This window comes from Candoia aspera, chromosome 2 (assembly GCF_035149785.1).
Source record: "Candoia aspera isolate rCanAsp1 chromosome 2, rCanAsp1.hap2, whole genome shotgun sequence".
NCBI lineage: Eukaryota > Metazoa > Chordata > Lepidosauria > Squamata > Boidae > Candoia > Candoia aspera.
Genome location: NC_086154.1, coordinates 172,308,021 through 172,322,601, shown reverse-complemented (window position 1 = coordinate 172,322,601; position 14,581 = coordinate 172,308,021). Strand labels below are relative to the sequence as shown.

Below are 14,581 nucleotides of genomic sequence, written 5' to 3'. Positions count from 1 at the left end.
TATTTCTGAACATCTCTAATGGCCTTAAATTGCATCAACCTTATTGATTATGATTTTCTTAGAATTAGTATATACCATAACCCCAAATGTGCATGAAAAGCAGCACATGTATCACTTATCATTGAGAACGATTGATAAACATTGGAGGTGTAGTCAGATGAGCGTCTGAATGCACATCAAAGCAAGATTCAGTTTTTCTGCACTATATTGCTTTGAATGGAATACACATTCCCACTCATATTATCATGCATCTAACTGCACATTAAGACCTGGGTATGACTACCTGGATTGTAGTTTTTACCTTCTACAGCAAAAATTAGGAAGTTTTTTCTATAGAATAAAAAGTTCCAAGAATCCAAGAAGCCTATAAGATCACAGGAAGATGTTGTTAATCTAGTTTTTTTTTCCACTAGACACCATGGTTAATGAATAAAAGAAATTTTCACAATACATCACCAGGATTAAAATAAACAGATAGTGATCTGCCAAATGCAAATAATCACATGATAAGTTAAATTCACCTAAGATCACAGTTAGTACCCATCAACTCTTGGAAGTGTACAATGTAAAATTTCCCAAATGTTTGCAAGCTGCCAAATTGTTGTGATGATACCTTGCCCCAATAATTATTTCATGTGGAAGGTTTGAAAAAAAGTGAGAAAGCATTTACAACATTTTACAGATAAAACAGAATCAGCCAAGACCATCATCTTTTTTTTCCTTAAGAATCTTCTGTTATAATCAAATTGCATTTACAGAGAAAAAGAAATATAAAAACTAAAAAGGACAAGATTCACAGTAAGTTAATTTGATACAAAGCATGCACATTTTGTAGAGATTTTTTAAACAGCTGTATTACTGATGCAAAAGCCATATGATCTGCCAGCGAGTACATGCTAAGGAATGGAGAAAAGTGGAAAATGAATATTGATTCCAACTTGTTGATAAAATTTAATACACTTAAAAAATGAAGTGGAAGGGAAGAATGACCTCCTGACAGTGTGTTTATACAGGGAACTATTTCCATGGGCTGACAGCGATGGGACGTTACTATTCGGCACCCAGAATACAGTCTCAGCATGATGCTGATGTCTTGCTAGTGGACAGAAACCCCCATCCTCCTGATTATTCATTCAGTTGGCAAAGTAATGCGGACCCTTTGGATATCCAGTAGTCGCTTGGCCTTTCTGAAGGCAGTAAGACTGTAACCACAAAATTGGTAGAATGACCTAATTTTAAAAAGAAGAGAAAATTGTCACTGTTTCAAGCTCCACATGTTCCTAAGCTGTCGCCCCACCAGACAACCCAGAATAAGTTCTAGAAGAAAGAAAACAGTATAACTTACTCATTTTATATGGTTGAGAGAGGTGGGCAATTTCGGGGGCATTGGTACACTGGTGATGCCAACCAATTGGTGTGCATGTTGGCAAATGACTGCCGACAGTGAGGCACATGGGGTGACAGCGGGAACTAGGGGTAGAGGAAGTCATCCAGGCAGGCTACATAGGAAGCGCTGGGGCCTGCATGCAGCCCATCTGAGGACTGGATTCCAATGAATTGGATCATCTCATGTGGGGCTGTGGAATAGGCTAGCTTTTCGGGAATGGGAAAAGGTCCCTACATTTGCAGAACTGCCTTTCCATTTGGCAAAGTGTACCTTAAAGTACTTAATGTGGCTTCAAAATGCAGGCACCACAAATCAGAGACCTGCATGCATATTTTGGGTTAAATTGTCATTATTCCTCAGATGCTTGCATCAATTATGGTGAAGTGCAAGAAAGGGCTTGCCATGTACACAAATACCATGGCACAGAAGCATACTAAACAATGTGGCTTGAAAATCATGGTTTCACCATTCTAGGAAATAATAACCATTTGATAAAATCTTGATTAAAATATGAACATTTCCTCTGATCCTTTGGCTCCAAAAAATGAAGACAAATTCCAATCTGGTGGTGGCAAAACAAGGGCCGTGAGTTGCCCTGCTCTGCTATAGATAATTGAAGACCGCAAGCTCCAACCACTTTCTCCAGATTCTTTTCTATTGTGGACAATAGGAGACAACGGCTGTGTTTAATGCAAACTCTACAAACAGAATGCACAAAAGTTTACCAAATTATTTTAAAACAATTGCATGGTTAGAATGAAGCTATTTCTAGGCAGCTGCTTAAGTATTAATGGATGGTGACCAGCTGCACTAAAGTTTGTTCCTCGTGCTGCATAAAGGTCCCAGTCTGGATCAGATGTGAGAATAAATCCTTGTGGGACAAGGTGAAACTGAACATACTGAACAGTCCAATATGGGAATGTTGTGAGTTGGAAGACAGGGTTTTAACTAAAGAAGTTTAAAAATATTGAGCCATTTAGAGGAATTTACTCATCATTACTTGATATTCTAGAATGTTGCTATTTTTTCTCTCCTCACAACTGATAGGGAATTCAGCCAATGGTGACAACAACGCAGTCAGGAGAACTTCAGTCTGTTGAGCTGGGCAGAAATAGCCCACTCATTCTGTCTTCAGGTTATCTAATATTTTCATCTAAGAAGGATTTTAGTCCATAAGGCTAAAATCCTATGATTTTATCTTTACCTTTATCACTAAACCTATGAATGGTTTCTGTGCTTATACAACCAGTAGTGTAATAAAGGAAGTGAGCATATGGAAATCAGCAAAACAATCAATCAAACGATCTGTGATGGTTCATCAGCTGTACTGCTCACTTCTTCCAAGCAGATCTGAAACGGAACTTGGCAACAGATGTCATGTCCTTATATACTGCCTGACTTCAATGGAGCAGAATGCCCCCAGCCCATCACTATTCGCCTTCTCCCCATTAAAATTACTTGCAGTTTACACACTGCCACTTTCTCATTCATAATTCTAGGGAAGTATCTATGATATTTTGTCAAGAAGCTGGAATATCAGCCCACATTCACTGACTCATGTGGCATTATCCCCACCTGCCACATTCTGCAAAGGGGAAGATTTCTTGCAGCGAAGCATACATCCTTCCTAAGAAAAAGGAACGTCATCTGATAGCCTAAAAGAAGTTGACTCTGCAATTTTCTTAGCCTCCAGACAAGAAAGAAAATATACTGGCTTTTTAGGAAGGATTTATTTACTCCCAGGATCTGGTTCAGTAGCAGGATCCATTCCAAGGTACATGATTTTGAAACCATTGTAAGTACTATTGGTGTGGCAAATTTCAAGAGCAGGACTTTGGTAAGTTAGACAGTTTTCCCTGCATTTTTTAAACATAATAATGTCACCAGACTGACAGACAGGACTTTATTCCCAAGTTGCCCAGGCCTCTGGGCTTCTATCCAGGTGTTCTTCAGCCTGGACCATTGGTACCCTGCACACTCTTGCACCCTTGAGTTAGTTGGGGGGAATTCTCTGCTACAGCTGTCCCAGGAAGCCCCTTCAAAGCATCTCCTGGAAGATGACTCTTTTGTGGTGGAGTAAAAGTCACTTGCTAGGCTGTCATTCTTGTATATTTGTCAAGTTAGGCTTAACTATCCTTGTGAATTTTACAGAAAAAAATAATTACCTGTGGTGGACAGAGTTCCTGCTCTAGCTCCAGTTTTGTAGAGGGGCGCGTGATACAGTGAGGGGTGGGGCTCATAATTTTGATGCGGCTCAAAATGAATGACTGGAAGCATTGGGTTCATTTGTCGAGGTAATGCATCTTCTATAACCATGTCATCATCATCCCAACGACTGGCATCCATAAACATGCCATGGACCAGCACACCATCCTCAGGAGAAGGTAACTGAAAGAAATAATCAATAGGTGGAAGGGAAAGCCCACAGGTTTATCAAAGCCAAGCTAATCATTCATTAGCACTAACAAGTTCCCACCTTACTCAGACACATATTTTTATTAAAATACAACAAAATGTTACAAAAAGTAACAGGAATGTACCACAGTATAAGATAAACATGATGGCTCTCTATAAAGATACTTATATGGATTCAAGGTTGCCTTTTTTGGGGGCTGGATGGTCATTGCAGTTACAGACTGGTAAATACCTGTCCGTCCATTGGTAATTCATTTCCAAAGTGGCACAGTTTTGAAGCTTCTGCCACTTGCATTTGATCTCTGTAGACAGGAATGATGTTAAAACTAAAACTAAGCTCATCAATCGGTAAGTTATATTTTCGAGCATGATTCTGAAGAGTTCCTGAGAAATAAAAAACGGACACGATTCTCTTTTTGAAAACAAATAACCAGTCATTAAAGAACCATTAGCAATGTACAGTAATTGGAATTAATTTACACTCACACAAACTCAGAAATATTTACTATATTTACAAACTCTCTTGACAAAGTTTAACTCATAATTTAACGTTCTATATTGTAAAAACTTTTCATACAGCACTGCCTTATTGTACTATACCACTGTGCCAAGGCATCTTTTTAAATAAATTTAAAAAAAAAACAGGGAACCTTATCATTTTGAACAATTATTATGGCTCTGATGAATTGGTTTACTTGGGATTCCCATATTAACATTTTATTTAATATTTTTATTACTTTTGTTAGTTCAAAATAACAACATAAAGGAAAAAACTTCCTATTAAATTATGGGAGGGCTTGAGGACCTCCCTTTTGAAAGCCAAGCAGTGCATGATTTCCACTGTACTGCAGGTTTTTGCTTAACAGTGATATTCGTCAATCCCCCCACCATGCTTTTCACTTATCCTACACACTTCTAGTATGTTAGAGCAGGCAATACATTATAAGCATATATGGTTTTGTAGGGTATTTTGCCCTCAGATCTAACCAATATATACCATATTCAGCAATTTATTTTATTTCCTTTTTGCCCAGATTAGAGCACAAAGGGATTTTTGTGGCTTCAGGCCCTGCAGGCAGGCCACTGGCTTTTTCTTACTGATCAGCTGGCAGGAGAACATTGACTGGTTCCCATTATACTCTCTCTCCCTTGGGAAGGGAAGGGAATCCTGCAGCCAATTTCAAAGTGGTCTGAAGGGATTGGGAAGTGGAAACAAGGCCGTGTGAATCTAATCCCAATCAATCAGCTAACAATAAAGTGGCTTGGCTGGCTACTCTGAGCATCTGAAATATCCAACTGAGCAATTTGCTTCCAAACCTTTTGTGGGTATGCTACCATTTGGAACATATGCTGTTGACACCAGAAACAGAAAATTATGAATATTTACCTGTCAAAAATCCTTGTGGAAAAAAGAAACCAGAGATCCAAAATGATTTAGGTTGACCTCTTTTGAGCCAGAACTGAAAAAAAGTTGATATATGTTAGGTATAAAATCTGACATTCCATTTAACTTATTAAACAAAGGATTGCTCTCATTTTATTTGCAGAGAAGGACAACTGAACTGGGTTTGCCAGGGTTTTACTTCTCCATCTAAATGGATATGGCTTCATTGCTTTTGGTCCTAATCCAGGAAATCTTCAATGCAGCAGCAGGCTGCTCAGTTATGACAATACCTGCGGTTCTCACAGACAGAACGAAGCTCAGGGCTCCTCTCACACAGATCAGAAGCTGAAGAATGTGAGGAGCCATCAGTTTTTGTCCAGAACCATTTGGGAGGCTTAGGTGGGAAGACGGCTTGGGGCTTGAAAGAGGCCATCTCCTTCCTCTGCTCCCAGTCTTCCTGATTATATGACTGGTTTAAGATTGGACCTCAGTCAAAACGACCACTAGGGCTTTGCAGCCTGTTTGTTATAGAAGAGAAACGAATGGTTTTTGCTGCACAGTTCACCGTCTCTGGATTAGGGCCCTTGCATAAATGCTGATGCACTTGGTTTGTATATACAGCACACCAATAGCATATTATTCAATAATTATAATCATATGGCATAACTATCTCAGGGAACTAGTAAGTTCAACATCTGATGGCAATGCATTATCAAGCAATGGTGACAAAGATGTCTTTTGGAATTATGAAGGTACATAAAATCCCAGTGTTAATTTTTGATGACAAAACTGTATCCATTCTGCAAGTAATCAGCTAAACCATTTAGGGAAAGCAATAATGCCATTACTCTCCCTTCTCCATTATTCTCCAAGCCAAGAATGGGGAATATTACCTTCACTCTGCCAAGCATTTCCTCATTAGTTTATTTGCTGCGAGTCATATTTGGCATATTAATTTAAGCAAGACAGAAGCCAATTTGCAATAAATGGAAAAGGCAAGCACTTGGCAGTTTTTAACCCCCGCCCCCTTTAAATTATTTCTTTTCCCCACTTTCTGTCTTTCCTAATAATCTTGCCTGTGACCTTCACTCTTAACAGTTTGAACAGTCTCAGCTGCCTGAAGTTCCCTGACAGAATTCTTTCTCTTCCTGGCTTTGTATGTTTTTTTCCTGACATACACACTTAATGTGCAGATTCAAGTATGTTTTTCTGTGCACATTTTAGAGTTGCAAAGTGCAGTTTGATATGCAAAGACATTCTGGTTTGTGTATGAATTTCAGAGGTGCTCACTGGCCTGTGTTTAAATGAACTTACCCCATATTTCATCTTTCATACCAAGATAAAAATAATTACAGCCTTAATAAATATGTCATTGGTGCTCTCAACTTTTTTGTGGGTGGGGGGGAGTTGAAGGGTGAATTTGGGCTCCATCCTTTCTAAACTTTCCTAAAATCCCTCACAGCCGAAATGTCACCTAAATTATAAAACATCAGTATGCAGTACTTCCATGAGTAGCATTTCTACTTACATCTACAAAGTTTGTCCTGAGGACAAGGTCTTTCACCCACGTCCCCAAAGGTTTCAGCGATGGATATGCTGCATTGGCCCAGAGGGTTGGGACCTGATTGTTAAGGAAGCTGTGATACACTCTCTCCATTTCTTCGGACATCACTACAAACCCTGCAATGGCTTTGTTAAGTGTCTGTAGAGAGATCTGAAAGTTGAACAACAATACTGTGCTTTAATCTTCTGTGGAGAGAAAAAGAATCTAACAACAATTTTATCACCTCAGTGCAACTGTATTGCCAGTTCTCGCTCTCTTTTTGGCTTCAATGAACATATGACCCTACAAAACTGAGTGGGTGGAACGGAAGAACATGGATCAAATCACAGCACCCCTGCAGCAACGTTTTCTTAAGTTGTCTATACAACACACACAGGTGGCCTTCACATCTCCTAGCACATTCTTATGATTACACTTGCCTAATTGCAATTTAAGAGAGGAGTTGAGCAGTAATACTGCTTTAGAGATGATGCAGGTGTTCCACCTTCCAAAAGTTTTTATCCTGTCTCCCTTTTCTTTCTCCTCTTCCTCTGAGAGTGATTTAAATGTCATTATACACCAAATGGGAGGAAGGCGAATGGAAGAACCAGAGACAGAAATCCTTGAACTGATATGGCTCTGTAGATAAACCAGCTATTACATTGTGTGTATGAATATTTATCCTATTTCTTAGTTTACAGTGAAAATGCTACAGTAATTTATAACATTTTAGTAAAAATATAGTAAAATAGCAGGGGTATAAATAAGGAGCATCAAGACAAGATTAAAACCAAAATATATTAAGAGAATTTTTGACTGGTCTTTCTGGAAAAATCCTCTGGGTTATATATAGTTAAAATGAAAAAAAAAAGTGCACCAAAATAATATAGAACAGGGTTTCTCAACCAGAGTTCCGTGGAACCCTAGGGTTCTGCGAAAGGTCACTAGGTGTTCCCTGGGAGATCATGATTTATTTAAAAAATTATTTCAAATTTGAGCAACTTCACATTAAAGAGGTAAGTTTCATTCCTTATTTTTAGTTTAATAACACTGTTAATGCATACATACAGGCCTACACATGAAACCAATATCAGTTTGTAAGTTCTGGCCTATATTTGAGCATGAATATGCAGGAGTTCCCTGAGGCCTGAAAAATATTTCAAGGGTGTTGGCAGAGTGCTAGAAAGCATTTGGCCCAGGAGAGATCAGAAAAGTCACACACCAGGCATTTCTATAAAAAAAAATTTATTTACAGAAAACAAACATATTTAAAGACTTCTGCATTCTTACAGGCTCTCAGTGAGAGCTGCTTAACTCTCTACATGCCTACACAGAAGGGAAACTGAAACTAAAACAAGTTCAGGCAAGTTCCTTCCTTAGGCAATGCAACCATTAACATGTGAAAAGGGGACAATTAAATTCAACCTCTTCACCTGGCCAAAATGATTAGTTACCATAGTAACCTTAAGCTGTAGTAGAAAACAATATTAACAAAGGGTTTCTCCAGGGTCAAAAGGTTGAGAAAGGCTGATATAGAACAAGGCAAGGCAATGGATGAGAATACAAGAATGAAGCACTAAAGCATGATGAACTCAAAGCCATCCTTCTTATAATTTTAACTTGAATTGATTTGTTTGAAAGTTAACTCCACTGACATAAAGTCTTCTTTAGAACTTGATTTTTCTACTTTGATCATCTTTATTTATTCATTCGTCAAATTTATATAGCTATCATCTCACAAAACAAGTGACTCTACATTATCTATGTTTATAAGAGGTTTTCCTAACAGTTTTTGTACTAGATTCACAGACAAATGGAAACTATGCACCATATTTGTTTGAAAAGACAAAAAGGCAAGTTTCTTGTCTTAAACTTGTCTTCAACTGAAGAAATAAAGGAAGCCAGGAAAACACACATGGTGTGACCAATATTCTGAGAAATAAGGATGAAAATTCTCTGTCAGTAAAAGTATATGCCTGTGAAAATAGTTAAATATTCCTGGAACTGTTTTCCTGATTTGTCACTCTCTTTCTAGAAGGTTAATGCATTCTTTGCAATGACATTAATGAATGATAAAACTAGTAAGAAAAATAAAAAGTAATGCTTATACTGTAGTCGTTATGAGTGCAGAGAACACAAAATATTCTTGCTTTGTATGCAAGCAACCTTTCCCCAAAGCAGCCCTCATAGCAATGTTTATCAGCCAGAAATTATTTCATGCTGCAGCCAGATATATACTTGGCTCCAGGCCCAAATATAATATTGGGAAGAAGCCAAGCAGAAAGGATTGGATCTCCAATTTGAAGATGAAAAGGAACTATTGGAAGGGGAAAATTAGGGAGTTAGAGACTAAGGAAAACAAAATTAAGTGAAATAGAGAGACTAGCAGCTCAATTTGAAAGCAGAGAATTCAAGATACTGTAATCTTTTGGAGCTGAAAAAAAGAATTAAGCTTTGGAACAGAAGTTATGCTGTAAGAAAGGGGCACTGTAAGTGGCATGGATGAAATTAAGGTATTTTAGAAGCGAGCATTTGTCCACATTCCTAGTCACCAGGAACTGAACCCAGCTTAATGGCATTTAATTAGCTAGTATGAGGGGAAAGCTTTCAGTTTAATATATGATGTTTCCTGCTTATTCTGCAGAGTAAGACTATGGACACTCCCTATGAGTCCTTCCCTGATTAGCCCCCTAGGAGAAATGATGATCTTTTTGGGTATGACATGTGAAAACATTAGGAAGCTAGGAATAATTAGGATTACTCACCTCCTTTCAGGTGGTTAGTCAAATATTATTTATTGAAGTATTAGTAAAGAATTACTATTCCCTGTAAATTTTGTTTGCAAAAACAACACTTATTTGTGAGCAAGCTCTATACCACCCAGCATTATCACTGGATAAAGGTAAACAGAATATCACTGCCTGTCAAAAAAAAAAGTTGCTTCTGAGGGTTGCAAACACTGCAGCACTTGCAAAGATATTATACCAAGTAGGAGTTAATGGATTAACTCCATCTTGTGGATTTCACAGTTATATACAAAGGGAGCTGCCTGTTTGGGCAAATTCATTCTTTAAGTTCCAGCTGTAGAAAAAAGGGAGAGAGAGAGAGACAGAATGAACAGAGGAAAGAGAAAGGTAAGCAGAACAAGGCATTGCTCTACCCAAGTACCTGCTAAAGAATGCCACATTTGTTTAGTTCTTACAATAATAGTTTTGATTTTCTTATCTTTAAGCCTGTTTTTATTAACTACAATGCCATATGTACCGAAAGGAACAGCATACACTAACAATACAAACTAGGTTTGCTAAGTCACAATGACATCACAGGTATTAGTTAAGCAACACTCAGCCTTACCTGTTAAACAGAGAGTATCTCTGCCTGCTCAATCCATTTACTTTTTTGGGTAGTATTGGAAGAATGACAGAATACATCAGAGAAACGTTTTTATTTTAATCCCTGGTTCTTAGCATGTAGTCAGCTTAATACTAACCCAACAAATTCATAACATCAGAATTTATTCCATTCAATTAAAAATGTATGTTGTTATACCCTTAGCAGACTGAGAAGGCCATTAAAACGATCTACTTCTTGCCCAAGAACTGTAGTTAGAGAGTCTATTCGACCTTTGCTGTCCTTCACAAAAAGTGCCTCTGCAGCAAGTTCCATGTCCATCTTCTCTGCAAAACAAACATTGTTTTGATATCTTAGAAAGCTAGTTACCATACATTTAAATCATACAGTGATGGCTAATAGCTGATCTGAGGAGGAGCTCATGGGCCAGCAGGCAATATAGGAAGTGCTCAGTGACTAATGTTTCACACCGACTTAGAAACCAGGAATTTACTTTCATTGTTAAGAGGCTCTGACAGCAAAAGAGATACTGGTCAAGGCATTCATCTAAGCCCTCAGTGAAGGCTGAGCATCTAATCCCTGGGCTCCCTTAAATTCAGAGAGTTTACTGCCAACCTGCCTAAAGGGGAATTTTTTAGTGGCATTGCATAAAAGCATAGTGCAATGGCAACCAGCCTTCCCAGCCTCTGTTCTGTCTCTTTAGTCTCCGCCTCAGCCAGAGCACAGTTTTCCCTTCCCATAGCAAATAGGCCATGCCTATGAAGGCATTTCTGGGTACCTACTTCTCATACTAGAGCAGAGATCCAAATCAAACAGTTTTATGAAATGATATGCCAAATGGGGAAGGATGACAACCATATGTGTTCACAGCGGACAATATTAAAATCAAATCAAATAATAATAAAGAAAATCTACCCAAATTCTCCAAGGCCTAGTTGGCTTAAAAACATACTTTGCCTACATTCGGTGTGGAGAGCAACCCTGAATTCAAAACAGCTGATATCCTCTCAAGGAAATAAAGACCTTTTTTTAAAGTCCTGTGTCCTTGCAATATAAGAGGGGAGTCTGGCAGACTCAGAGGATCTTACAATGCTAAAACACAGTTTCTACTACTAACAATAATAATAGGGCTTTTCTATACTCAGGTGGGCCCTATGAATTTCATCTAAAATTATCTCTATGTATACAAGGAAGGAAGGAATCACAAGGAAGACTGTTTTTTTTTTCCTTGCTCCTGTCAGTTCTGACATTCGTAAGCCTGGTTATTAGCACAAAGTAGTTGGTTAGTTTTAGCGTGTTGTATAAATGCAACTGATCTCTTTAAAAAGCAAGAGGGCTAATTTCAATAAAAGCCAGGCCTTCTGTTGGCAAATTTGATGTAAACACATTTGAAAATTAGACAAATGAGACCACTACAGTATAGCATGGAGCTATAACCAATACCCAATACACTGAGTTAATACTATATCAGATAAAATTGCTATTAATTGCAGATATGGCATTAGCTCAGATTCAACAACATCTTTGGAAGAAAACATTAGGTGACTTCCTTTGCTAATGAAGCAAAACAAAGGAATGAACCTAAGAATATATTTTAAACATATAGACAACCACTGACACGTTCTGGAAACCACTGCAAAATTAAGTGTGCAATTCTACAAACACACAGAGCAAGTAGAAACAGATTTTCTATTTGAGTAAACATTCACCGGAAGCTGCTAGATGGCATTTGGGCAAGTGGGATTTAACATGCTGTTTCTGGACTGTACTAAACTAAGACAGATATTACAATCAGAATGGACAGCCAATTATGTAATAGGGCTGGAATCAGCAGGTCTTATCAATTAACTATGTTTTCTATATAATTACTCAGCTCATTAAGAAAATATTTGCAGATACGTACTTAAAAGAATAACTTACAACTATTAAGCCAATAGATATAGCATTCCCTCAAAAATGGATTATCAATAGCAATGTTATTCATACTGTATGTTATTTTTTAAAGAAAACTAAAATAAAATTAGTTTTAATCTGTGCTAAATAAAATCATTATACTGATTAATCCTTATTGCCTTATAGCAACTGTATTTCACGGTCTGCAGAACATAATCATATGATCCACCAATGGCTCAGTTAGCATTTTTCAGGGTGTAGATTTTATTTTGTGCATTTTTCAGAGGCAGCCTATGCAATTGCCATGGCAAAATCCAGCATAACACGCATAGTGATTACAGAAAGAATGTACACTCTAAATGAGTGCAGATTAGACACCAGCATTAGATTCAGGATGTGGACCGTTAAGCAAAAGGAGCACCAGACTCAGCTATAAGATCTACACAAGAGTCATATGTATAAGGCTTGAATATGCACAAAAATAAAGTCCCTTTGAGTTGAACTCAGTTCCTGTGCCTTTATGGAAGGTCTGCGCAGTATGGAAATGGCTTGCCGCTGCTTTCTTAGTTTTTCAACTTCTGAGTATAGGCCCTAGCTATGGAATCCCGCCCCCCTCCCCAACATTTCCTAAGATCTCCTGGGCCTGATCCTGCTTAGCTTCTGAGGCCACCTACATTAGCCAGGTGCTGAAACATGCTTAGGCCTAGATAAAAGCGAAAATAATGGAAAATCTCTTCTGAAAAAGAGAAGCTAAGGGCCAAAGAACAATTCCCGTCCTAGTAACTGTGCCTGAGTCTTCAATTAGGGTATCAAGAAGGTGGCATTTAAGGAACTGAGCTTTCACTCTACTCCCCTATTCTCAGTTATGTTTCCCCAAACAATTGTCATATGCTTTTTATTTACTCTGCCACCCAATATTAAACAAAAACAACAAAAGAAACAAATTAACTCTGTTGGAGCCTTATGTAAGACAGATTTCACTAAAATACCATGGACCATTGGGCTTAGCAGATAAAAGAACCGCATACAAGTTACTCCCCTTGAATTGTTTATGTTCCAGTTACCTTGTAATGCTGGAAAATATTTATTTTTAAATGGATTTTGCTGTTAGAATTGTTTAGGAGACTGATGTGTCTCCCCAGCCAATGTGTACAATGCAACAAAGGTCAAAGATATTTTTGCTTCACTGAAGGAATTTCTGCTGACTTGTTATGATCAATTTCAGTTGAAAAGTCCCTTCTGTATGAGCTTACTTTGGGTGCTGTGGAAGATGACCCTAATACCTCCCCTTATATAAACCAATACCAAGAAATATTTTACCTCAGAGACACGTCTCTCTCCAGTTCGTTTTTTTCCTCCTCTAAACTTCTCTCCACTTCCACTGATGTCCACAGAGGGGAGGCTTCAATCATACTGCCAGGGCCGCCATCTTGCCTTCCCCCCATTCCCCCAGCAGATGTCAATGCCCTCTTCTTTGATATAAACAAAAAGAACTGAACCTCACCCACCTCTGGCTAGGGAATAGACTACTTCTTAAAGGTAGATAATTTATATAAATGTGCATATGCGGAAAGTGATGGTTTAATGGCAATAACTGAATGCCTTGTATACAAGTGAATAAGAAAAGACAATCCTTGATATTAAGAAATGTAAGCAGTGACTCTCATACCAGGAATTTTAGCAAGAATTGAACTAGCAAGCTCCTGAACAATCTCATCATTGCTTTTTCCTGATCCCTGGGTTGTTGATCGTGGCTGTACATCAAGTATTGTAGTAATCAGAGTGTTAGTTTCCTTTCGCTATAAAATAAAAGGAAAGAAAATGTGAATGATATTCATCTTTTAGAAGCCCATATTCAAAATAAGTAGCTGATACTTGAAACTGAAACATTTCTTTCTGTGAATTTGCCTACTTGCTTAATTTCATCATGACTATGAAAGCCCACTAATTGTTTGTCAAGCTGAAGACTTCAGTCGTAAAAAAATGGTTCTGTATGAAAATCCTCACACAATACTGTATATTTTTCCTTTTGGTCTGTACAACTGCTTATAAAAATTCATTCATATTAGATTTCTTGTTCCCATTTTGATTCTTGAATCAATAGAAACATTTAAAGCTCAGTAAAACTAGTTTGCAACCCTACTCAATCAAGTAAATAATTGTAGAGCTTTCATTTGAAAGAAAGGCAATTGACTGACATATTGCTAACTAAATGATCCAGTAACTGTTTAGAATATAGCATCGAAGGTAGCCTTAATGATGAAGGTTGAATTTATATTTAATGGGTTTGTGTAATTACCTACTGGCAAGAGTTTTTAAAATCCTTTTGCTCATCCTGAAGGGCCACAATTTCTTAGACTGTGTATATTTTATCGTCAGATGTTTTCCATAATGCTGAACTTTTTACACCTTTTTATATCCTTAATTTGTTTATAATGACGGATATATCATCAGCTAATATTAATTAACATTTTTAAAAACTAGTTCTTCTGTCTGGAAATAAGAGATTTTGATATTGGCTTTGGAAATTAAACAATATGAGATGATCATACACATGAAAAGAACTCTCTGGCAGCAAGTGCCTGTATCTTTACTACTATCTTTTTTC

The 14,581-nt window shown here is 37.7% G+C and overlaps 1 protein-coding gene across 1 annotated transcript in view; it reads right to left on the bottom strand.

Moving 5' to 3' along the window:
• Positions 1–884: 884 nt before the first annotated feature.
• DNAH6 (dynein axonemal heavy chain 6) overlaps positions 885–14,581 on the bottom strand; it is a 168,997-nt gene continuing 155,300 nt past the window's right edge. The window contains exons 68-74 of the mRNA XM_063294890.1: positions 13,643–13,772; positions 10,279–10,406; positions 6,715–6,900; positions 5,190–5,262; positions 4,035–4,186; positions 3,553–3,775; positions 885–1,229 (exon numbers count right to left, since the gene is read on the bottom strand). Of these exons, the coding sequence (XP_063150960.1) occupies positions 1,126–1,229; positions 3,553–3,775; positions 4,035–4,186; positions 5,190–5,262; positions 6,715–6,900; positions 10,279–10,406; positions 13,643–13,772 (996 nt within the window). The 3' untranslated portion in view covers positions 885–1,125. The remainder of the gene's footprint in view (positions 1,230–3,552; positions 3,776–4,034; positions 4,187–5,189; positions 5,263–6,714; positions 6,901–10,278; positions 10,407–13,642; positions 13,773–14,581) is intronic.